Here is a 24,972-nt window from a genome sequence, read left to right as displayed (position 1 = left end):
GGGACCATATTTCCCATGCGCAGTCACCGATAAAAAACATAATTAAAGAATGGAAAGAAAGCAATGCTGACGGACTTTAGGTCACCCTTGCATTGGACTATATTTCTATAAGACACACTGAGCCATTAATACGACGACTCTCTTATTCCAACTCTTACATTTTACCGTTTTGAATGAATATGCAGAGATGTCTGAGTGGAATGGGGCTTCTAGCCTAAGGTACTAGTCTGGTCTAAAGGCTCTCCTGGCCCTTTAAGAGCGGAGGGGGGGAATCTGAACCGCTTGGCTGCGGTGTTTTTGTCTCCATGTCAGTGAGCGTTCCTGGCCCAAGACGTCTGAACGGATTTATAAGGATAGGTAAGTACAACAGCCTTTTGATAAGATCATACATTCTTAATTCCCAGCAGCCTGTATGTTAACATTTGCTCAATTAATAAGTCCAAAATGGTGTCTTGCGTAATATTTCTTTTGTCCTGTCCGTTCCCCGGTTTGTGTCTTACTTCTAGAAGTAACGGGTCTCGTATTGCCCATTCTCTACCTATTTAACTGCGTTATGTTTGTATGAATTGGTGTGCACTTTTCCCTAAATATTACCATAAGTATTAATGGCCTAATGAGTGGTTTTGTTCTCGTGCATAGTAGGTTATTTGGCTGAGCATCATTGGCGATAATGCGCTCCTCGAGGGAGCGCACACAATGCATTGGGTACTGGCGCGTGTGTTATCCCTGAGACGTTTTGTGTTATTAGGTCATGTTGGCTGAATTTTATTGACAGCTGAGAGAGCGGTCTCACATTTTCACTGAGGTTGTTGTTCAAATTGGAGAGAATATCTTTAGTTAATATTTGCGTTCTGGAACAATTTGGAAACTTGCCACCCTCACTCTTTTGGCTAAACTTTTAAAAATTAGGAACTTCAACTAAAACGTTTTTCGATCAGGTTCTTTCTTCAATCAAAGAAACTTTTGAAGTTGAATTCATGAATACTTTAAGATTAAACCCTCATTTAAAGAAAACCCCGTGATTGCCGTTACTCCAGGGAGAGGGTGGGTCCTTCCATTCTTCCTCTTTTCATTAGCCTACTTCCAGATGTTCATCACTTTCTCATTGCCGCTCTGCCCTTAACTTTGGTCTGCTTTAACCGCCCGTCCGTGACTGGTGGTCAGTTCAGTGAACGGATGACTGCCTCAAAAGCTATAGGGTTGAATTCATTCTATCGGGTTTTCCTCCTCTCTAGAAGAAGCAGTGTCTGGAAGAACATTTAACGCCTGTAGGCCTAATAGCCTACTAATGATTTTCACGGTTTATCTATTGGTCATTATTAAACTGTTGAACTTTGGAGAAGATGGTTACAACCCAAGTGAGATAGACCCATATAATTGTATGGCGTCCTTTGATCAATCATTGATCAATTGATAGCAGCCTGCTTTCACACAGACTAGGCCTACTTTATAGGTGACCGACACAGGTCTCCATAGGTGTCCTAGAATGTAAGGTGCCCAGTTGGAGTTATCCCATGCTCGTGCCAGCAGCAGTGGGGATAGAATGCGTAGCCTAACGGTTTCACCGACCAGGACCACATTCCCGATTACAACGTTTGGAACGAGGGGCGCTGTAGTGGAATTCCAAATGGAGGAATGCAAGGTTATAAAGCCCATTTGTAGCGGTGGACCACACGCTGGGCATTTAAATGATTTAGCTAGACTAATGGAATTACGCCATTAACCTGCATGAAGCTTCATGTCTGTGATTGTCTGGATTTATTAGAATTTGCGGACAGGTCGTAGCGGGCCAGACTGTCCCCTTGCTGACACCCCTCTGTTCAGCTGAAAGCCCTCTGTTCAGCTGAAACCATGGTTACACACATGAGCAATTAATTTAGAGTTGCCTATCACCTTGAATCAGGTAGTGGAATATAATTACAGACGCTCTGTGAGTTAATGCGTGTAGGCTGTCAATGTATATTTCACTCTGCCATTTTACAGTTCATGTCCTCTTGTGTAGTCTGGGAACTAGTCCTATCACATCAGTCAATGAACAATTGTTACTGATTCAGTGAGCAGAAAGCCTTCTACTTCTGCACAGAAAGGCATGTTATACTTGAGCCTTACACTACTGCCATTGAAGGTGTTTAATAGGCCACAGCTCAAATACACATTTGGACATCATGTATAGTTTTATGCAAATTTCACACAACATAAGTTTCTTGTTTTGGTGGGAAAATGGATCACAGTTTGTGCACCTTTTTATTGATAGATTATCAATATTTTTTACTTTAATATGAGAGTAACTTATCACCAAATTCTCCATCAGTATTAATAACTGTTTTTGTAAAGCCTGTAGGCTATAGTGCCTCGCTTATGACTGCTGATCACTCATTGCTGTGGAGAGGTGCAGATGTATTTAGCTATAGCAGGGAATGATGACATAGCTCGGATATTAGAATGGGGCCAGATTGGGGGATTTGGCCGTTGAGGGTTAATACCCCTACTTATTTATCCAGACCTACAGCCAGAGACAAATCCTTTAACGTTTTCAGTCAACATATTCCTTGATCATGCATGTAGAGTCCAAGGAAGCATGACATCATTATCTGCTGGACTAATCTCTGGAGCAATCCTTCTTAATACATGAATCGTTCCGAAAGGGAAGATGGATTGTTCTATTCACTGACTCGCAACAACCTCCCAATGCCTTGTTGTGTGTTTGTGTATACCTGCCATGTCTATAGGTGTGGTTCAAGTCCCGCTTGTTGTTATCTAATTTACTTCACTCATTGAGTCAGTCTGGAAACAATCAATGAGGATCCCGGTGAACGGGTCACTTAGACACATCAACAGTGCTTCAGTGCTTGACTACTTCCTTCCGTTACCCCACTGTGCTGCATGTGACCACCACTGACTGGCTCCACTGACCTGAGGTTTTAACCCCAAAACTGCTGTGAGTCTGACCAGCTTTCCCCTGCCTGACCGGACTAACAGCTCTACTCTGGTCTTCGTCTCTGTCTCCCCTGATCCTTCCCCAAATCCTTCCAGAACACTGCCTCTCTGGCCTCCATCAATCCTTATCCCTCTACCTCCCATTCTGCACAGGAATTTTACTTCTCACTCTGTCTCTCCCTCTGTCTCTTCCTTCCATCTCTCTCTCTCTAATGCATATAGTTTTTCTTATTTTGTTTCTGTTGCAATTCCTGTCCCTGGGCCCCACCCTTAGCCAGGCAGTTTCCTTTTGGAGGGGTCAACACAATGACCAATGGCAGCTGTGAAGCTGATGTTTATTCTTCTCCTGTTCCAGACAGGAGAGCAGGCAGGCAGGGCTGAGGCCAGGTCAAGCAGTAAGGCTACTCCCTGGCTGTATGGGCCAGACTATTTCTCTCCAGACCCTACTCCTCCTTCATGTTAAAAACAGTCATCCTATTTGCTTGCAGTAACAGGGCATAGGCTACATAGCTTGGCTGGGTTAAGGTTTCACTGACATTTTCAACCTCTCCCTGACCCAGTCTGTAATACCTACATGTTTCAAGCAGCCCAACATAGTCCCTGTGCCCAAGAATGCCAAGGTAACCTGTCTAAATGACTATTGCCCAGTAACACTCACATATGTAGCCAAGAAATGCTTTGAAAGGCGGGTCATGGCTCACATCAACACCATCATCCCAGATACCCTGGACCCACTCCAATTCGCATACGGCTCCAACAGATCCACAGATGACACAATCTTTATTGTACTCCACACTGCCCTCTCCCACCTGGATAAGAGAATGCTGTTCATTGACTACAGCTCTGCATTCAAAACACCATAATACCCTCCAAGCTCATCACTAAGCTAAGGACCCCGGGACTTAACACCTCCCTCTGCATCTGGATCCTGGACATCTGCCCCCAGGTGTTAAGGACAGGCAACAGCACATCCGCCACGCTGACCCACAACACAGGGGCCCCTCAGGGGTGTGTGCTTAGTCCCCTCCTGCACTCCCTGTTCACCCACGACTGTGTAGCCGCGCACAACTTCATTACCATCAGTAAGTTTACTGACTACACGACGGTGGTAGACCTGTTCACCGACGATGATGAGAGAGCCTATAGGGAGGAGGTCAGAAACCTGGCTGTGTGGTGCCAGGACAACAACCTCTCCCTCAACGTCAGCAAGACAAAGGAGCTGATCGTAGACTACAGGAAACAGAGGGCCGAGCACGCCCCCATTCACATCGACGGGGCTGTAGTGAAGCGGGTCAAGAGCTTCAAGTTCCTCAGTGTCCACATCACTAAGGATCTATCATGGTTCAAAAACATCAACACAGTCATGAAGAGAGCACAACAACACCTCGTCCCCCTCAGGAGGCTGGAAAGATCTTCAAAAAGTTCTACAGCTGCACTATTGAGAGCATCTTGACTGGCTGCATCACCGCTTGGTATGGCAACGGCTTGGCATCCGAACGCAAAGCTGGGCCGTAGTGCGGACGACCCAGTACATCACTGGGGCCGAGCTCTCTGCCATCCAGGACCACTATACCAGGCATGTCAGAGGAAGGCCCTAAAAATTGTCAATGACTCCAGCCACACAAGTCATAGACTGTTTTCTCTGCTACCGCACGGTAAGTGGTACCAATACACCAAGTCTGGAAACAATAGGACCCTGAACAGATTCTACCCCCAAGCCATAAGACTGCTAAATACTTACTGAAATAGTCTAGGTAGCTATTTGGTTAACTATCTGCATTGACCCTTTAAACATTGACTTTAAAAAAAAGTGACTGTTGCCTAGTCACTTTATTCCTAGTTATATGTACTAGCTCAATTACCTTGTACCCCTGCACAATGACTCAGTACTGGCACCCCGTGTGTATATAGTATGGCCAAGTTATCGTTACTCATTGTGTATTTATTATTACTTTTCTATTATTTCTCTATTTTCTCGGCATTGCTGGGAAAGGCCCGTAAGGAAGCATTGCACTGTTCATCAACACCTGTTGTTGCATTTGATGAAATAAAATCTGATTAGAAAAATTTGATATCTTCACTGTTCCTAGTTCAAACCCACTATTAGTTATTCAGAAGCACATCGGCCACAGTAATTTGTTATACCCTGGTCATATCAGAGCATCTGTCCACCTCATGCACATGTGAAAGTCTTGTTTTTCATGCGAATGAGGCACGGCATTTGTTCTAAAAAGAGTGGTTTACTTGTAAAGTAACCACATGATGATAAATGGCTACCATCCTTGCCACTCCTGAGTAGAGACCAGCAATTCATTGGTTATTAACGCATGACCAGTCGGCTAAATTAAGCCATCTGTTAGAATGAGAGTTAAGGTCACATACAGCAGACCCCAGCAGATGCAGAAAAAGCAATGAAGGTTTCTCCTCCAGTGAATAATGTAACACCAGCATGATGTATGTATTTGTTGGTTTCCAAAATAGTTTTCATAATAGTTCCAATTTTCCCATGTATTGTTCCAGTTTATTTTACATGGTACTATACTCATTGGATTGAGGTCAATCATAAGTAGCCTGGGTGCTGACAAAATAACATTCATTTAGGAACTAGAAGTGCTGCCTCTTTGTGCTGGGTTTCTATTGTGAGTCTCTTTTCATCCTTAAACCAGAAGTGGAATGTTCAAAATATGATGGTAATCTTACAGGCGCATCAAGTTCAGATGATGAAGAAAGATCTTTTGAAACGTAATTCACCCTTGGTCAAGAGTTCCTCTTGAATCCCTGTGATGTCTGCCCTGTTTTGGCAAGAGCAGAGGACACAACATTGTGGTGTGGCCGCTGGGAGTTTCAATGACTCATACTGGTGGATTCGAAATCTTAGAACAGTCATGGTGTTCTCATTCTAGAAGTTTCCATTTAAAAGTTATTCTCTTCTCCCTCCCTATTTTCTTTCTCTCCCCCACTCCAGTCTCGCCCCTCTTGTTGTTCACCCACACCCCCACCCCTCTTTCTTTTCTCCGTCTTTCACTCACATACTGTACCTTCACTCTCCTGCTCTCTCTTTACTTTACTCCCTCATTCTTTCTCCCTCTCCGTCTCATTTTCCCTTTCCTTGTTACTTTTTCTCCTGGGCTTGGAGGAAGTGACTGGGTTGTTTCTGGGTCCTGGGGGAATACAGAGATGGAGCTCCTTTTCCTGTAACCCTTTCTTCATCAGACCTCAGGCAATCACACAAAAGCTATTTTAATGGCACATCAATGATATATAGCCTTTATAATGAACAGTGAGAAAGGGTGACCCACGATGTGCCCTCTTCCAGTCTGGGGTCTGGTGTTGAGGGGTTGTGGTGTTGAGTGCCTGTGCATGGTGATATCTTTTGAGTGGGTGTACTGTATATATGTCGTCATCTCACTGCTGCTGTCGAAAGGTTACTACTGTCATGGTGGATTTGATACCCACCCCTACAATTTCCCAGCGTGTTTAGATGGAAGATGAGAACAGAGTTACTGTATGCCCTCCACATTTGTTTCTTCAGAGCTTATACCTGAAACAATGAACTGAAATTATTCAGCTGTGTTTGTGGATCTGTGGGAGTCCCATGGGTTCAAAGGATCCTGGAGTGTGTGTGTGTGTGTGTGTGTGTGTGTGTGTGTGTGTGTGTGTGTGTGTGTGTGTGTGTGTGTGTGTGTGTGTGTGTGTGTGTGTGTGTGTGTGTGTGTGTGTGTGTGTGTGTGTATCTGTGCCTGTGTGTGTGTTTTCAGCTGTGTGATGAAAGGGTAGCGGGTGCAGACGTGGGAGTGTGTGTTAACCTATCTCTTCAGAACGGTTTGACTCTTTCACAAAAACAAGAAAGTACAAAAGTTTGATTAGCCTACCTCCTACCTCATAACACTGCGCACCACATACACATTGGTATATACTGTGTATGTTGGTATATACTGTGTATGTAGTTTAGTTTAGTTATGACATTTTATAGTCTGTATAGACTAGTTATTACACTGTTATTATACTCTATTGTGATGTTTACTGACGCCTTCTAGGATGATAGAATCACATTTGTATTGATTTGTGATGACTGATAAGAGTAGGAGTCTAATACATGTACACAGACCTCCCAGACATTGGTTGCTTGTCATCACTGGGCCTGTTTGTATTTCCGCTCTCTGACAGTGTCTGGATCCACAACAGGGCCTCAGACACCATTACGTTTGTTTTGAGGCTCATTTTCTTGGCTGTAACAGTCTCTCTCTCTCTCTCCTATCTATCTCTCTCTCTCTGTCTATCTATCTGTGTCTCTCTCGCCATCTTTCTGCCTCTCTTTCTCCCTCCCTCTCTTTATTTTATTTATGTATGGAAATATGGGTTGATCGTGTGTCTCTCTCTCTCTCTCTCTCTCTCTCTCTCTCTCTCTCTCTCTCTCTCTCTCTCTCTCTCTCTCTCTCTCTCTCTCTCTCTCTCTCTCTCTCTCTCCCTCTCTCCCTCTCTCCCTCTCTCCCTCTCTCCCTCTCTCTCTCTCTCTCTCTCTCTCTCTCTCTCTCTCTCTCTCTCTCTCTCTCTCTCTCTCTCTCTCTCTCTCTGCCCCTCCTAGCTCTATATTAGAACCAGCTGTGGAACTAGGGGCTGAATGAATGGCTCATTGTGATTTGACTGTCGTTCCTCTATGAGGCTCTGTTTCTCTCACTCTCTCCTTCCCTCCCTCTGTCCCATGACAAAAGTATTCAACAATGGACTGAGTAAGATAAAAGTTCATAATGTGACATTCTGTAAATGGAAATGACTGACGTCATTTGGCCACAACTCCACAATGAAATGCACTAGTTAAGTCCCAGACGTTACAGTGAAAGCCAAGGTATGAGAACAAGGAAGAACCTCCATTATCATGCAGCTTATCTCCTGGAACTTGCACGTATTTGTGACAGGAAGAATCTGAAATCACATGGATTTGCAGATAGGGAATATTGGCTGTATTCCTTGCAAATCACGCGTAAGTATAGGTTATGTCGTGGAGATGCCTTGGCAAGATACTGGGGTAACAGTATCTGGGCCGGCCCAGACGGCATCCCCAGCCGCGTCCTCAGAGCATGCGCAGACCAGCTGGCTGGTGTGTTTACGGACATATTCAATCAATCCCTATCCCAGTCTGCTGTTCCCACATGCTTCAATAGGGCCACCATTGTTCCTGTTCCCAAGAAAGCTAAGGCAACTGAGCTAAACGACTATCGCCCGGGGCACTCACTTCCGTCATCATGAAGTGCTTTGAGAGTCTAGTCAAGGATCATATCACCTCCACCCTACCTGACACCCTAGACCCCCTTCAAATTGCTTACCGCCCCAATTGGTCCAAACTTTCTGACGGGCCGCCCCCAGGTGGTGAGGGTAGGAAACAACATCTCCACACCACTGATCCTCAACACTGGGGCCCCACAAGGGTGTGTTCTCAAGACTCACAAACTTTTACAGATGCACAATCGAGAGCATCCTGTCAGGCTGTATCACCGCCTGGTACGGCAACTGCTCCGCCCACAACCGTAAGACTCTCCAGAGGGTAGTGAGGTCTGCACAACGCATCACCGGGGGCAAACTACCTGCCCTCCAGGACACCTACACCACCCGATGTCACAGGAAGGTCAAAAAGACCATCAAGGACAACAACCACCCGAGCCACTGCCTGTTCACCCCACTATCATCCAGAAGGCGAGGTCAGTACAGGTGCATCAAAGCGGGGACCGAGAGACTGAAAAACAGCTTCTATCTCAAGGCAATCAGACTGTTAAACAGCCATCACTAACATTGAGTGGCTGCTGCCAACATACAGACTCAAATCTCTAGCCACTTTAATAATTAACATTTGGATGTAATACATGTATCACTAGTCACTTAAACTATGCCACTTTATATAATGTTTACATACCCTACACTACTCATCTCATATGTATATACTGTACTCTATACCATCTACTGTAAGTTGCTCTGGATAAGAGCGTCTGCTAAATTATTTAAATGTACTGCATCTTGCCTATGCTGTTCGGCCATCACTCATCCATATATTTATATGTACATATACTTAATCATTCCTTTACACTCGTGTGTATAAGGAAGTTGTTGTGAAATTGTTAGATTACTTGTTAGATATTATTGCACGGTCGGAACTAGAAGCACAAGCATTTCGCTACACTCGCATTAACATCTGCTAACCATGTGTACGTGACCAATAACATTTGATTTGATGATTTGGTTTGGGAGTTCCTGTGAAACCAGAGGGGTGTGTTACATGGCACCGGGTTCAAGAGTGTGAGTCAAGAAGTGCATGAAAACATTGCTCAGTGTCATGACAGGGAGGTTCCCAGCCAGCCTTGGTTGATTAGCCATACAGCAGTCTGTGTTGTTGTGGTTCAGACTCAGACGGATGAGAAGCTTTCTCAAGGCACTAGCTGCATGGAGGTCTGTTGTTGCTCTGAAATGAGGTCCATCGAATCGTGAGTTTGATTAGCATTTTGTGGTGAGATGGAAAGGATGTTTTTCATGTGAGGAGCTGTCACTCTGAGGCAGTGGAATGTGTTTCTGGGGTTTGTTTTCTACTGCAGACTTGGGTGTTTTAGTCTTACAGTAACCAGTCCTTGGTAACCTGCCTAAACATTGGGTAATCCCTTTTTGTAGCCCTCTGGAGAGGCTGGGGTGGACCTGTTAGAGTTGTCATGGACGTTTTGAGATTTGATGGCTGGTTAAAGATTCACCGGATACCTCAATGATGTGCTTCATTTGAAACTTGGTTGCATTTATCCCAAGTTTATTTTGTGGGTCTTTCTGGTCTTTTCTGTTTTCTGATCTCTATCTCAGTAGGATTATGAAATGGATGTTATGATTTCTTAATATAAATGTTAATATCTTTTCATTATTTTCCTCCATGCTGTGCTCAGGTGCTGACCGTGAGAAAGAGGGGAGGGAAGAAAAAGAGGACAGAAGAGAAGCCAGAGTGAGGAGATTGGGGAGGAGAGACCAACTCTGCAGCACTCTGAGCAGCTGGTAATGGAGCAGAAAATATATCCCTCTTTTCCTAATTCATAAACCATTCCCATTCTCAAACTTGTGCAGAATAGCAATCACATAAAAGGCAGCTATTTTAGACGTGGGTGGAAAATTCCATGATTTTATCTGGGTAGTGGGATTCAAGGTATTTCTTACTTTGAGGTAAGACAGTGAATGAGGTAAGACAGTGAATAAAGACAATGTGTTGGACATACAGTCAGGTCCAAAATTATTGGCACCCTTGATAAAGATGAGCAAAACTGACTATAAAATAAATAATACAAATACTGAGACATATTGTATGCTCAAAGAAATTGGGAAATTATATTATATATTATTATACTAATACAATTGCTCAGAGAAAGAGATTTTGTTTAACAAGTAAAGCAATTTTTCTCAAAGATAGGTTTCAAAATGTTTGGCACCCCTGTTTTCAATACCTTTCAATACCTCACCGTGCGAGGATAACGACACTGAGCCGGTAAAAATATATATATTTGGAGAAAACATTGGGAGGGATCTTAGACCATTCCTCCATACATAATCCTTCCGGATCTTTGATTTTTTTCTCTGCGCCCTCTTCAATTCAAACCACAAGTCCTGGTACTGGGTAAAATTCATAATGCCGCTGACCTTAACATGACCCCCAGGACCAGTGGAAGCAAAATAGCCTCATAACATATTTTACAGTAGTTATGGGGTTCTTTTCTGCATATGCATCTTTCTTTAGATGTAAAACCCAGCACTGGTGTGCGTTGCCAAAGAGCTCTATTTTTATGTCATCTGAACATAGCACTGGTTCCAATCCAAGTGCCAATGGCGTTTAGCAAACTAAAATCATACATTTAAAATCATACATCTTTATAAAAGTGTGTCTGTAGCAGCGATTTAAAAAGAGGCACAGAATCTGCAAGCCGGATCTACTCTAGACTTTGGAATGGCCAACAGTGCCCTGCCAGAGGATCTCAGGCTGCGTCCTGGCTCGTAGGGAGATAAAAGATCTGAGATATAGGATTGGGCAAAACCAAGTCTAGTCTTAAAGGAAAAATCCTCTCAAAACCACTAATTCCTATAATTTACCGTGTTAAATAACACTAATATGTGATAACAATGTTTGTTGTGATTTTTTTTCTTTCATTTTGTCATTATAGTAAGGTTGGTAGCAGCATGAAATGTGAAAATCGTTTTGGAAATCTGTTGCATCTCAAGTCGACTACAAAACCCACAATGCAATGATCTCTCTATGGGTTTGCTGGATAGTTACCGAGCTTGTTAGCTAGTTAGCCACCCAGTATTGAAAACTGACATGTGTGTTTGACGTTTTCGCAATCTAAAAGTCATTTTCCTCTTAACTTCCAGCGTAGTGAGAGTGCTGGTCACAATGCCATGTCATATTAGCTGTCTTTCTGCCTGCGTGAACGGCAAGAGATCAAATACACATGAAAACATGAAATGACCCCAGGAATCGATAGAATATCTCTCAGAGATACACAAAAACGATTTAACATTCAAAATGGGTCAATATTTCCTTTAAACGTGATTAATACATCTATTCTGAAAGTGACTGGTAGCTAAAATTGGTGTGGTATGGTTACATTTTTTAGGGCTTGTTAAAATCCGAGCTGCAGCATTTTGAACTAACTGTAGACGATGGAGTGATTTCTGACTGAGACATTTATACAAAGAGTTACTGTAATCTAGGCGTGTGGAAATTAAATAATGTATAACTTTCTCCAGATCAGTGACTGAAATAAAAGTCTTGACTTTAGCTATATTTCTTAGATGATAAAGGCAGGACTGGACAATTTCCTCTACATGCAGCTCAAGGTTTAGGTCAGGGTCAAAGAAGACACCAAGGTTTCTGGCCGTAGGATTTACATTGGTCGACAAATTACCAAGGTTATTTACAATCTGGGTTCTAGCAAGGTGGGGACCAAATAAAACAACCTCTCTGATTTCGTATCATTGAGCTGGAGAAAATGGTCAGACATCAAACATTTGATATCAGCAAGACACTTGTGAAGGGTAGCTACGCAAGCTTGGTCACTGGGTTTGATTGGTAAATAAAACTTTGTGTCATCTACAGAGCAGTGAAACTGAATGTTATTATTGTGGATGATGTCACCAAGGGGGAGCATGTACAGGGGGAAAAAGGATGGGACCCAGAATTGACCCCTGAGGGACACCATGGTGAAAAGGTGCTAGGGATGATACTGAAGCACCCATGCTCACTGAGAAGCATCTACCACATAGATATGACCTGAACCAGTCGAGGGCAACGCCAGAGATTCCCCCCACCTATCCAGCTGGTCAACAAGGATGTTATGATCAATAGTATCAAACTCAGCACTGAGATCCAAAATAACTTTACCCAGTACCAGGACATTTTGGCCAAAAAACTGGTTGCCTCTGCCAGGAGGCTGAAACTTGGTCGCAAGTTGATCTTCCAGCAAAACAGTAATCCCAAGCACACACCAGAAGCCACAAAGAAATAATTAATTGACCACAAATCATCATCTTGCTATGGCCATCTCAGTCTCCAGACTTGGACCCCATTGGAAACTTGTGGTTTGAATTGAAGAGGGCAGTCCATAAGAGCAGAGGAAGGATATCAAGGATCTGTAAAAATGTGTTATGGAAGAATGGTCTAAGATCCCTCTCAATGTGTTCTCTGAACTCATAAAACGTTTTAGAAAAATAATCAGTGCCATTATCCTCACAAGGTGAGCTATTGAAAGCAATTGAAAACAGGGGTGCCAATAATTTTGCCCCCTCTCTTTCTCTGAGCAATTGTATTAGTATAAAATTTAATTTTTCCCAAAAAACATCTGCATACAATATAGCTCAATATTTGTATTATTTATTTCATAGTCTTTTTTGCTCATCTTTATCAAGGGTGCCAATAATTCTGGACTTAACTCTCAGGGCTAGTACTTCTGTCTTCTTCCAGAACTAAACCTACTGTATCTTACCTACTAACCATGATGGTCACCCTCCTCTGATCACAAAGATATGTGCATTGTGTATGTGTGGTAAGAAATGTGGTATGTCATTTTGATACAGGTGAGGGACATCTGTAGCTTTTATTGAGGGACTGTGCTTCGGTGTATCAATGTTGCAACAAGTCACAATGATTAAAAGTAGCAAAGCAGCAATCACCCAGCCACACTCTGGCATCCAACAGGACATCAGCAGTCTCAGAGACACATCCTATTTTGTGCTTGAAGGATCTGAGTTTTTCTCCCCTTGATTTCTAATCTTAATAGTCAGAGGGGGGACCCTGGAGGCGGGCAATGTTAACTTCCGCTGGTCTGGAACGTGGGGAGGGGGGAGGGGGGCATCAGTCTGGGGCAAATCATTCCTCCTGGAGGAGGGTAGAGAATGGCTGGAGGAAGAGAGGAGGAGGTTAAGGTCTGGGTCTGGGAGTGTATCACTGAAGAATGGTTGGCTGGCTGTGCTGGTGCTGCTGAGGAGGAGCAGGGGGGTACACTGGACTCTGTTCTCTGTCATCTCAATGGAACACTGTTTACAGCCCAGAGAGAGAGGGAGTAAGGTCACCCACATACATGGTGGAGCACACAGACACGGCAGACACACACTTACGGGTGGACACGCACGTACAAACACATGCACGGACGCTCTCACACCACACACACACACACACATATGTGCACACACACACACACACACACACACAAACACCCAACGAGGCACTGTTGTAGAGGCAGATGCAGAAGGTTTGGGGGAGGGTAGGAATTGGATTACCAGGCAATGCGTTAAATAGAGAGAGGCGAGAGAGAGGAAAGCGGCCCGTGACAGAGTACGTGTTCACTTGACGTGAGTAGGAAAAGATAGGAATATTAAACTAAATTGAGAGTTAGTATGAGAAGGAGAAAGAGAGAGAGAAGGAGCGTGTGGAGAGGAGAGTTTTGGCCGTCGTCAATTGCTGAGGGCCGGGATGTTTGTCACGCTGTGTAGCTGAACTGAACCCTCTAATTATATCTCATCAACTGTGCCCCTGTCAACCAGACCTCCACCTTCCTGTACTCTCTCAATGACACTCACATGCCACCTTCCTGTTCTTTCTCATAGAGACATCTGACACACTCACATTCCATATTTCAGATACGCTCACATAAGCATTTATACTGTACTCATACCAGGAAATGCACATTAAACAATACATCTCAGACATAAGCATTTGTTGAAACTACTTTTTATTTAAATATATATATTTTTTTATATATATATTTTTTTCACCCCTTTTTTCTCCCCAATTTTGTGGTAGTTACAGTCTTGTCTCATCGCTGCAACTCCCGTACGGACTCGGAAGAGGTGAAGGTCGAGAGCCATGCGTCTTCCGAAACACGACCCAACCAAGCCGCACTGCTTCTTGACACAGCGCCCATTCAACCCGGAAGCCAACCGCACCAATGTGTCGGAGGAAACACCGTACACCTGGCGACTGTGTCAGCGTGCACTGCGCCCAGCCCGCCACAGGAGTCACTAGTGCGCGATGAGACAAGAATATCCCTACCGGCCAAACCCTCCCCTAACCCAGAAGATGCTGGGCCAATTGTGCGCCGCCCCATGGGCCTCCCGGTCGCGGCCGGCTGCGACAGAGCCTGGACTCAAACCCAGAATCTCTAGTGGCACAGCTAGGGGGAGGGAAAGAATGAAAGAGGATGCAGTGCCTTAGACCACTGCCCCACTCGGGAGGCCCTTGTTGCAACTACTTTGATACTAACACTACATGTCCTGCCATCCATTTAGCAGAGGTCACATTTGATCTTATCAGCATCTTTTTGATCATATCAAATTGTTTGCCTTCTTTGTTTGTATGTGTGTGTGTGTGTGTGTGGGGGGTTCGTGTGGGCACGTAGTGTGTGCGTATCTGTGTGTGTGTGTGTGTGTTTGCATGGGCGTGCATGTCTGTGTGTGTTGCCATATCAGTGTGAGAAAGACAGAGATAGGGAGAGCTACAGTATACAGAGAAATTCAGGCTTCAAAAATACCAAGTCAATGTAGTCAACGTTTCCAAGTGCCCTACTTTCCCTGAAACGGGCAAGAGCATAAACAGGCGCTGACGAGAGTCATGAGATAAGAGGGAGGGAGAGGACGAGCGAGGGGAGAGACAGAAATTGAAATGAGCAGAGAGAGACTCCTTTCTTGCTGATGGAACAGAACAGAAAACTGGGCATGAACTAAGTATGCCCTGAGAACAAAATCCAAACTTTTGATGTCTGTTTTACAGATTCAGCTGGTGAGGCTCCAGTGGCTAATGCAAGAGATGTAATGCTGAAAAAGTTCATCCCCAGTTCCCACAAATGAATGACCTAGAAAGTTAATATTTAGCAGCCGGGGAGACACGTAATCAGAGACCCCTCATTGTGGGCAGTATGTCATCACTGGCAGCATGTCACTTTCCTCTTGCCACAAGCAAACAGAAACTGCAAAGGGTGTCAGAAAAATAGCTCGGCCATCACTATTAACTTTCAAACAGAAATGTTAGTACACCAATAGCAAGACGTCTACTAGGCTAATAGAAAGAAAATTCACAACAACATGAAATATGCATTGGTTTTCCCAGTGTCGATCCCAGTGTGCAATTGGTCATTGTCTTGATTGTGTTTAATGTGGTGAATGTACTGTCTTGGGTTGAGTGTATTGGAGCAAGAGGAGGGGGAAGGGGGATGAGGGGAGACAGTGGTCAGCTGAAATCTCTTTATCGTCAGCTGACGAGTAGAGGGGGAGAGAAAGAATGGAAGAGGAGGGAGGGAGAGACTGAGGGAGAGACTGAGGGAGAGACTGAGGGAGAGACTGAGGGAGAGACTGAGGGAGAGACTGAGGGAGAGACTGAGGGAGAGACTGAGGGAGAGACTGAGGGAGAGACGGAGAGAGGGAACAGAGAGGGGAAAATAAATGGAAAAAGAGTGGGAGAGAAAGAAAGGGCGAGAGTGTCTGTAAACCCTAAATCGAGAACCTCTGTTAGTGTTCACAAACGATTCCTAATAAGGCTGTAACTGGCAGCCTCCAACCTCTCTCTCCTGGAATAAGCTGCCAGGAAACTTTCCCCTTCTAACTCTTCTCCTCCTCAGAATATTAGAACCAGAAACAAACAAAAGGTGTACTATCAAGCAGAAAGATGTGCTATCAAGCAGAGAGATGTACTATCGAGCAGAGAGATGTGCTATCGAGCAGAGAGATGTACTATCGAGCAGAGAGATGTACTATCGAGCAGAGAGATGTACTATCTAGTAGAAAGATGTGCTATCGAGCAGAAAGATGTACTATCGAGCAGAAAGATGTGCTATCGAGCAGAAAGATGTACTATCGAGCAGAAAGATGTGCTATCGAGCAGAAAGATGTGCTATCGAGCAGAAAGATGTGCTATCGAGCAGAAAGATGTACTATCGAGCAGAAAGATGTACTATCGAGCAGAAAGATGTGCTATCGAGCAGAAAGATGTGCTATCGAGCAGAAAGATGTACTATCGAGCAGAAAGATGTGCTATCGAGCAGAAAGATGTGCTATCGAGCAGAGAGATGTACTATCTAGCAGAAAGATGTGCTATCGAGCAGAAAGATGTACTATCGAGCAGAAAGATGTGCTATCGAGCAGAAAGATGTACTATTGAGCAGAAAGATGTACTATCGAGCAGAAAGATGTGCTATCGAGCAGAAAGATGTGCTATCGAGCAGAAAGATGTACTATCGAGCAGAAAGATGTGCTATCGAGCAGAAAGATGTACTATCGAGCAGAAAGATGTACTATCGAGCAGAAAGATGTGCTATCGAGCAGAAAGATGTACTATCGAGCAGAAATATGTGCTATCGAGCAGAAAGAACATAAGCAGGCAGAGAAATGGCTAATTGAGGCTAAATATATTACACAGAGATTCTTAGGGACATACACAAGATGTTAGATCTTGGCCATGATTACAGACACCTGTGTGTCTTTTGACACTATAAACGAGTCATCCCGCAGTGTTTGTGATAATACCCTGATGAAGACAGCTTGGCTGTCGAAACGTTGGTAATTACATTTTTGCATCTGAGCTCCTAGAGTGTGCGGCTCTCCTTTATTTTCAAGATATAGCCAACCCACCATATGACCATCCTACAGTATGACCAATTAAACTCTCAGGCCATCCCAACAAAGAAGCAGTATATTGACCAATACAAACCCAGCTTATGCTACTCTGCCCTCATGAGAAAGAGAGACTCTTCAACTACAAGGGTTGTCATTGTGACGCTACACTCTTAGAAACAAGGGTTCCAAAGGGGTTCTTTGGCTGTTCACATAGGAAAACCCTTTTTGGTTCGAGGTAGAATCCTTTTTGGTTCCAGGTAGAATCCTTTTTGGTTCCAGGTAGAACCCTTTTGGGTTCCATGTAGAACCCTCTGTGGAAAGGGTTCTGCCTTGAATGAAAAGGGTTCTACCTGTAGCCAAAAATGGTTCTTCAATGGGTTTCCCTATGGGGACAACTGAAGAACCCTTTAAGGTTCTAGATTTCACCTTTTTTTCACTGGCCTTTGCCCTGCTGGTGTATCTATGGTATTTGTGTACAATGTATTGGCAAATATCTTACAGTGGGTTGCTCCATTAGGAGTAGTTCTTCTGACTGTGTTGTGGAAGTGTTTGATAGGTTTGTGTGACTATGTCTTTCTCTCCCCCCATGTGAGGTTTTGTGGGTGAACGTGTGACATCATGGCTCAGGTGCTGCACATGGACCCCAGCTTCCCAGGAGGTATGGTCCTAACTCTACTCTTTCTATTTCTTAACGTCATAATACTGAATCATCTCCCACAAACTATCATGTGAGTGCGTAATCTATTTCTCATGTAGGGACTGTTTCCCAGACACAGATTAAGACGAAAAAGTCATTTCAATGGAGTTTCTCCATTGGGCATGCTTTTCAGTCCAGGATTTAACTTAATTGGCCTTGGCCTAAAGTGTTTAACATTAAAAATAACTTGGATCAACCTAAGGTCTTTAGATATCTTAAACCAATCAAGGTCTGGCTATAACCTACTACTTTATTTATTAAACTTTGTTTCTACCTAATTTGTGTAGCTACTATTAGAGTATATACCCAAGCACACAGTATCCCCGAGAGATAATGCTATTTTCTGAAGTCTGAGTCCGAGATTAGATGGCAGATTTCCGCTTGTTTTAACTCTATTTCCTGTTCCCTGCAGGGAAGCTTACCCCGTCCACTCCTCCCTCCCTGCATGGGAAGGAGCAGGAGGCACCCTACTCTGTGGAGACCCCCTACGGCTATCGTCTGGACCTAGACTTCCTCAAGTATGTCAACGACATTGAGAAGGGAAACACCATCAAGAAGGTGCACGGTCAGCGCCGGCCCCGCTACGGGTCTCTCCCCCGGGGGTACGGCTACACAGGCTCCTGGTGGACTTCCACAGAGTCCCTGTGCTCCAACACCAGCCAGGACAGCCGCCAATCATCCTTCTCCTACTGCGCCCCGGGCTACCACCCACACAGCTCCCACTCCCACTCCCAGAGGCCCAGCTTCAGCACAGCCCGGGTGGAGAAGACCCTGCTGGACGCCCGCAGGAAGTTGGAGGAAGAGAAAGAAGGGGGCCCCAGGAGGTTCTCCAGCACACTGGGTAGCATGCACAACAGCATGGCCGGATCCACCACCTCCCTGAGCAGCGCCCACAGCTACAACCGCACCCATGGAGGAGGAACGGGCTCCTTCACCCCCATGAGCTCCGGCCTGTCCACGCCCGTGTCGCCCACCCCGGCCCACCTGCAGCATGTGAGAGAGCAGATGGCCGTGGCTCTCAGGAAGATCCGGGAGCTGGAGGAGCAGGTGAAGACCATCCCTGTGCTCCAGGTGAAGATCTCTGTGCTGCAGGAGGAAAAGAGGCAGCTAAGCGTCCAGCTGAAGAGCCAGAAGTTTCTGGGACACACCCTTGGCTTCGGCAGAGTGGGCCGGCCCCGAGGGGAGCTCTACATCGACATCCCAGAAGAGGAGGTGAGCTCTGGAGCTGGAGCCACCACCAGGGTTGCAGCAGGGCCTCTGTCCCCCACCACCCCCACCAGTCCTGAGGGCTCCAGGCCACAGGCAGACTCAGGCTGTGAGATTGAGGACACAGTGATCGTGGGTGGAGCGCGGCCGGCTGGGCAGAGGGAAGTGCGTACCATTGGGGTGGGACCAGAGGAGGCGAGGGGCAGCCAGCAGGTGGATGTGGGCATTGGGGTGCAGGAGCAGGACCTGGGGCTGGTGCCGGAGACAGAGGCCCTGAAGAGCCAGGTGGGCCAGCTGGAGGGCCAGCTGAAGAGGATGATGCAGGAGCTGCAGGCTGCCCAGCAGCAGGTGCAGGCAGCTCAGAGGGAGAGGCAGGCTCAGGCCCCCCAGGCAAACCACTCGGTCAGGGCCACCAGTCTGAGCTGGCAGGAGCAGCAGGGACGCAGCCTGCAAACGGTAGTCAGCTTTACCCAGCAGCCCCATCACCGGGCGCAGAGAACTGTGGGAATCCAGGTGTACACGCTGGAGCAACCAGCCACTGTGGTGGGGGTGGGCACGTTGCGCCGAGCAGAGGGGTGCAGCTCCCCCTCCCTCCCTCCAGGTGGTACAGTCCTGGAGGGAACCCAAAGAGGACATGCACAGGCCCTGGGCCCAGAGGGTAGGTCTGACTTCAGTGATAAGTTACAAGTGATATCAAATTAAATGAAGTAGGTTTAAATGGGGCGGCAAGTAGTCTAGTGGTTAAGAGTGTTGGGCTAGTAACCTAAAGGTCACTGGTTCAAATCCCTGAGCCGACTAGGTGAAAGATGATGTCGATGTGCCCCTGAGCAAGGCACTTCCCCCTATATGCTCCTGTAAAATGTGCAAATGTTTTCTATAACATTGAGTTGTTAGGTTGAAAAACCATGTGTTTTCTTTGATTGTTGATACCTTCCATCTTTTGTCCTCTTCCTTTCCATTCCTCCAGATGCAGCTGTTGAGCTGCCCATCGCCATCTCCTCCAAACAGGTCCGAGAGGTCCTAAGAAGTGAGCTGTCCACCTCTGTGCCTGTCACTAATCCTGCCGTCGCCATTGATACCGTTGGTAATCGGATGGCTTTGCTGCATCTGAAGGAAGGAGAGACAACCCAGCACACTGCCATAAACACCGTCCATTATCAAGAAGACCCACCAGGTAGCTATGGACCGTACGACTCCTTACCTTAACCCTCCCGCTGACTCTCCCTGACGTAACATAACATTGTGGCAACATTGGGTCTTCTCTCCAGCTGCAGCAGCCTCTCCCCAGACCGCCCTGAGGTCCATTATGAAACATAAGGCAGAAGGAGAACCTGGCTCTCCCTCCACCAAGAAGAACCTGCAGTTCACTGGAGTCAATGGAGGGTACGTGTGTTATTGATAGTGTATGACATTGCTTATGTGTAACAGCGTATTCATGTTACACTACAGAGATGGTGAGTTAATGTGTGTGATAGATCAGTTCTGTCCTGCAGGTATGAGTCCACCTCCTCAGACGACAGTAGCAGTGAGAGTTCAGAGGAGAGTGATGCCAGTGAATATCATGAGACCACAGAGAAACTCCCAGAAGCACCAGAGTCTGCAGCGGGACAGCACCAGCAAGCAGCAGGAGTCCCAGTCTCCTCCACAAGGCTAGAGCATGCCACCCCGCTCCCAGCCACTACCGTCCAACCACCAGCCTGCGAACCTGCCTCTGAGCGGAGCACCAGCCAATCAGCAACCATAAGCATAGGACTGCAGCATGTAGCCACCTTATCACCAGCCTTGTACACTGCCGTGCAGCAATGTGCCTCTGACTCTGCCCCCACTGAGACTACCTACCCGTCTCCAGCCAATGACTGTGTCCGTCAGGGGAGTATTGTCCAATTATCGGTCCCAGACCCCATCCCTCAGGAGTGCACCTCCATAAATACTAGCACTGAACCCACTACACCTGAGCAGTGCACCATCCAATCAGCAGCTACCTGTTCTGCACCCCCCAAGCCACCCAGATGCCAACCAGAAGCCACTAACCCGGAAGTAAAGCAGGGTGTCACCCAATCAAATACCACTGATGTCACCGTTCAGCTAGATGCCATCAAATTACAAACTACTGACCTCGCCCCTCAGCATTGGGCCACCCAATCGTCAGCTACTGAACAAAGCTCCCAGCAGAGGAAAGTCCAATCATCAGCCTCGACACCAGCACCTGGAAACGCCCCAAGTGCTGCTGGAGCAGCCAATCAAGAAACCAGGTGAACCATTTCAAAACTCTAATCAGTAGATTCGTCATTCCATCAATGATTTCAAGTGCAGTATGATATTGTGTATGTATGTATGAATGTATGTGTGTATGTGTGTGTGTGTTTGAATTTGCCGTGCTTTCTTTCATCTCTGTCAGACTGGAGTTCAGTGAGAGCCTGATGGCATCTCTCCATGCCCTGCAGAAAGCCCTGGGTGAACCAAATGCTTTCAGCCAGCAAGCAGCGGTCTGCTATTCTCTTTTACTCTGCCCACCATGCCAGTTTAGATGACTTCATCTGTGACTTGTCATTTCATATAGTCCCTTTCTACAAGATTGTGTTCATGTAACTGGCGGGATTTTAACTCAGGTCTCCTGCACTTTACAATACTGGGTTATCCCATTAAGTTAAAGCTGTTAGGCCTCCATTCATCTGTGTATCATAAACAGTGTGAGTTACTTTGACCAGTCCTGTCTGGTTGTTAGTCTGAGACCAGTCTCTGTGTTTTCCCTCTTCAGAGGACAGCCTACACCATGGTGCTCCAGGAGTGGCTTCGTGTGTCCTGTCACAAGGCAGCTGACACTGCCGTGGTCAGGGCCTATATGGATACCTTCTCCTCCGTCTCCCCACAGCTGCTGAAGTTTGTGGTCAATATGGCCGACGGCAACGGCAACACGGCCCTGCACTACACCGTCTCCCACTCCAACTTCCCTGTGGTCAAGCTGCTGCTGGACACTGGTGAGTGACTGGGGGATGTGTGTGTTTACAGACAAGAGAATAGTGGTTTACTTTTATGGTGGACAAGTAAGTGTTTGGTTTGTTTGTACAGTACATGGATCAGCACTGTATGAATGTGTAAATCTAACACAGACTTGTGGTCTGCCATAGATACAATTGACTGTATGTATAACCTTCATGTACTGCATGACTGTTAGTGGAATGGCTTAGGGATATTCCCATAATAAACGTGTCCTGGTCGCTCTCTCCCTGTCAGGCCTGTGCAACGCTGACAAGCAGAACAAGGCTGGGTACACAGCCATCATGTTGACAGCTCTGGCTGCCTTCCACTCTGACAGTGACCTTCACACCGTCCTGCAGCTGCTGCGCACAGGGGATGTGAACGCCAAAGCCAGCCAGGTACACTATGCCCCCTGCTGGACAGCAGGCCTCCCTGCACACAGCCAAGCTCAGGCAGACCAATGACATCCCTCCCAAGCCCCTGACAAAATGGCTATTTCAGCTACTTCAGTTAGATGGCTCCTTTGCATGTATGTTGTTGATAGCTCCACATTGTATCTATGTTCTGATGGAATTAAAATTCTCAATTGGTTATGTTGGGCCAGGACATGTCTTTCTTGCCTCCGATGGTTTTGTAATTTTGTGTAAGAAAAGCTGACTGTTGGTGTTAGGCCAGCTCTTATAACTACCGCCTGGAGTTTTTTCAGGTCAGAAGGTCACACGGTCAGGAGACTGGTAAAACTCGTGGCCTTCCTAACGGGTAACTGTTGTATGTTGTTAGGCGGGTCAGACGGCGTTGATGCTGGCAGTGAGTCACGGGCGAGGGGACATGGTACGGGCGCTGCTCTCCTGCGGGGCACAGGTCAACATCCGCGACGACGACGGCTCCACGGCGCTCATGTGTGCCTGCGAGCACGGCCACGTCGACATCGTTCGTCAGCTGCTGTCTATGCCAGGCTGTGATGTCACCCTCACTGATAACGTGAGTCAACAAGCCTACTCCCAAACTTCTAGGATTTTACATAGCATTTTACTTAGTAGTTCTCCCACCTTGTTTTCCCTACTCTCTGTCTAACAGTATCTTTGAGTCTGTCTCCCATGTCAATACAGCGTCTTTGACTGTTTGTTTTTTACTTTCTCTTCTGTCTCTCTATTTTGCTCTCGGCGGTGCAGCTCTGTGCACCAGCTCCCAACCCTGTCTCTCATCCTTCCCTCAGCCTGACCTACTTTGTCTTGTCTTTCTCACCCTGTCTCTCTTTGGCAACCAACCTATGGTTATTATCTCTCTCTCTCCTCTAGGATGGCAGTTCAGCCCTGTCCATAGCCCTGGAGGCCAGTCAGAATGACATCGCTGTGCTTCTCTACGCTCACCTCAACTTTGCCAAGCCTCCTTCCCCTGTAAGTGTTGTCAAACAGAGAATTTACGTTAACATTTGAACAAAAACAAACACACACTCATTTGTGGGTGCATCAGGTGGTGATTTACAATATTGTTTTACCCTCAAGGTATCACCAAAGTCTCCTCTTTTGGGATCCTCTCCCCCCTCTGGTGAAACAAAGTGACCACACTGTAAGATACCTTTTGGTGAATTTAGCAGCACCGCTTCAACCAGCTCCTCAACCATTCCACCACAAGTGTTGATATCTGTGTATATGTGTGTGTGTCTGTGTGAGTCTGTCTGTGTGTATTTGTGTGTGAGAGAGTGATTGTAATGGTCTTTTTCCTCTTCTCTCGATCTGTTCTCTCTGTATGTACTGTATGTGCACGTCAGCATGAAACCCAGCACTTGACACGATCCTAACGCATCTTTTCTTTAAAGAAAAAGGAATTGATTGTGACGCTATACTCACATATAGTTCTTTACGCACAAGAGTCTGTTTTTTTGTTACAGTGTTGGTTGAAATCAATCTCAGATAATATTCACGTGACAGAATAAGCAATTCCCATTGTAACAGCTCAACACACAAACTCAACTCAGCAATAATCCCACTTACATTCATTTTGTGTTTTTTATTGCCGCTAGATAAGCAAGATTGTATTACTTTACCGTAGTTCATTATTGTAGCTTATTTTTTGTTCATATGCATTTGTTACTTATTACTGTACTACGCAGTATATGTCATTCTATATATCATTGATAATCGATCAGTTGCAATGACACAGTAGGAATATGTTGTGTCTCATCACAATCATTTATGAAATGCCAAAAGTCACCCATATCACTGTAAAATTATTAATTCACCCATATCATTCTAAAACTACAAAATCCCCCATTTCATTCTAAAATACACATATCTCTCTGAAGTGTCCTTTATCGATTGTATCAGTCAGCTGATTGGTGCTAAAACAATTCTGATACAGGACTCCAGTTTAATTCAGCACAATAAATCCAGATTTCTACACAACCTTTATTTACCCTAAAGTATTTTTGATAGTGTCTTTTTATTCAATCCAAATTTCACATAGGTAACGGTATGGATCTCCAACACTGTTAACAGATGACAAACTTTACACACAGCATTGACGAGGCCTACAGAACCCTTATCAGGTTTCTGTTTAAAAGTATGATCTTATCGGCTAACTTCCAACAACATTTTAGTCGTGGTAACAGTTAACAATTTTTTTCAGAATTTTTATCCAAAGATCTTCCCCTCATAACAACTCTTTTGTTACACTGTATGTTGTGGTGATCCGTTTGAGTGTAAAGATAATAATATGTATTGACCAGACAGATAACTCACAACAGAATATTTGGTAACAGCAGCATTATCGTTGAGGTCAATAACAGCTGTAATGTTCATGAGAAGGCAACTAGAAATAGTAGCTACTCTAACTCTCCAATAAAGGTACTACATTTCTGAAATGAAAGATTGTTTTTTTTCTTGAATAAAGGTTTTATGAGTGGTTTTACTGAGGGAAGGAGTGACGTGGGGTGGTTGGGTACTGACTAGGGTGTGCAAGGTTCACATTCCTGTTCAGTGGTCACCCTTTTTGGATTGGTTGGTAACTAGAAAGTGACAGAATGGACTATGGATCTA

At 45.5% G+C, this 24,972-nt stretch overlaps 1 protein-coding gene across 2 annotated transcripts; it reads left to right on the top strand.

The window, feature by feature from the left end:
* LOC129833130 (KN motif and ankyrin repeat domain-containing protein 2-like) lies at nt 1-24,802 on the top strand. 2 transcript variants are annotated; one of them, XM_055897442.1, is made up of 13 exons: nt 1-357; nt 9,852-9,957; nt 17,646-17,710; nt 18,162-19,613; nt 19,923-20,129; nt 20,224-20,338; nt 20,449-21,207; nt 21,354-21,441; nt 21,714-21,933; nt 22,190-22,332; nt 22,715-22,915; nt 23,233-23,331; nt 23,440-24,802. In XM_055897442.1, the coding sequence occupies exons 3-13, from the start codon at nt 17,671-17,673 to the stop codon at nt 23,494-23,496; spliced, it is 3,381 nt and encodes a 1,126-aa protein (XP_055753417.1). In that variant the 5' UTR covers nt 1-357; nt 9,852-9,957; nt 17,646-17,670; the 3' UTR covers nt 23,497-24,802. The 2 variants fall into 2 exon arrangements, with proteins under 2 accessions (XP_055753417.1, XP_055753419.1); XM_055897444.1 differs by lacking the exon at nt 1-357 and adding an exon at nt 7,571-9,410.
* The last annotated feature ends 170 nt before the right edge of the window (nt 24,803-24,972 follow it).

This window comes from Salvelinus fontinalis, chromosome 34, assembly GCF_029448725.1.
Source record: "Salvelinus fontinalis isolate EN_2023a chromosome 34, ASM2944872v1, whole genome shotgun sequence".
Classification (NCBI taxonomy): Eukaryota; Metazoa; Chordata; class Actinopteri; order Salmoniformes; family Salmonidae; genus Salvelinus; species Salvelinus fontinalis.
Note: the sequence above shows the minus strand (reverse complement) of the source record. Positions and strands in the feature narration are given on the sequence as shown.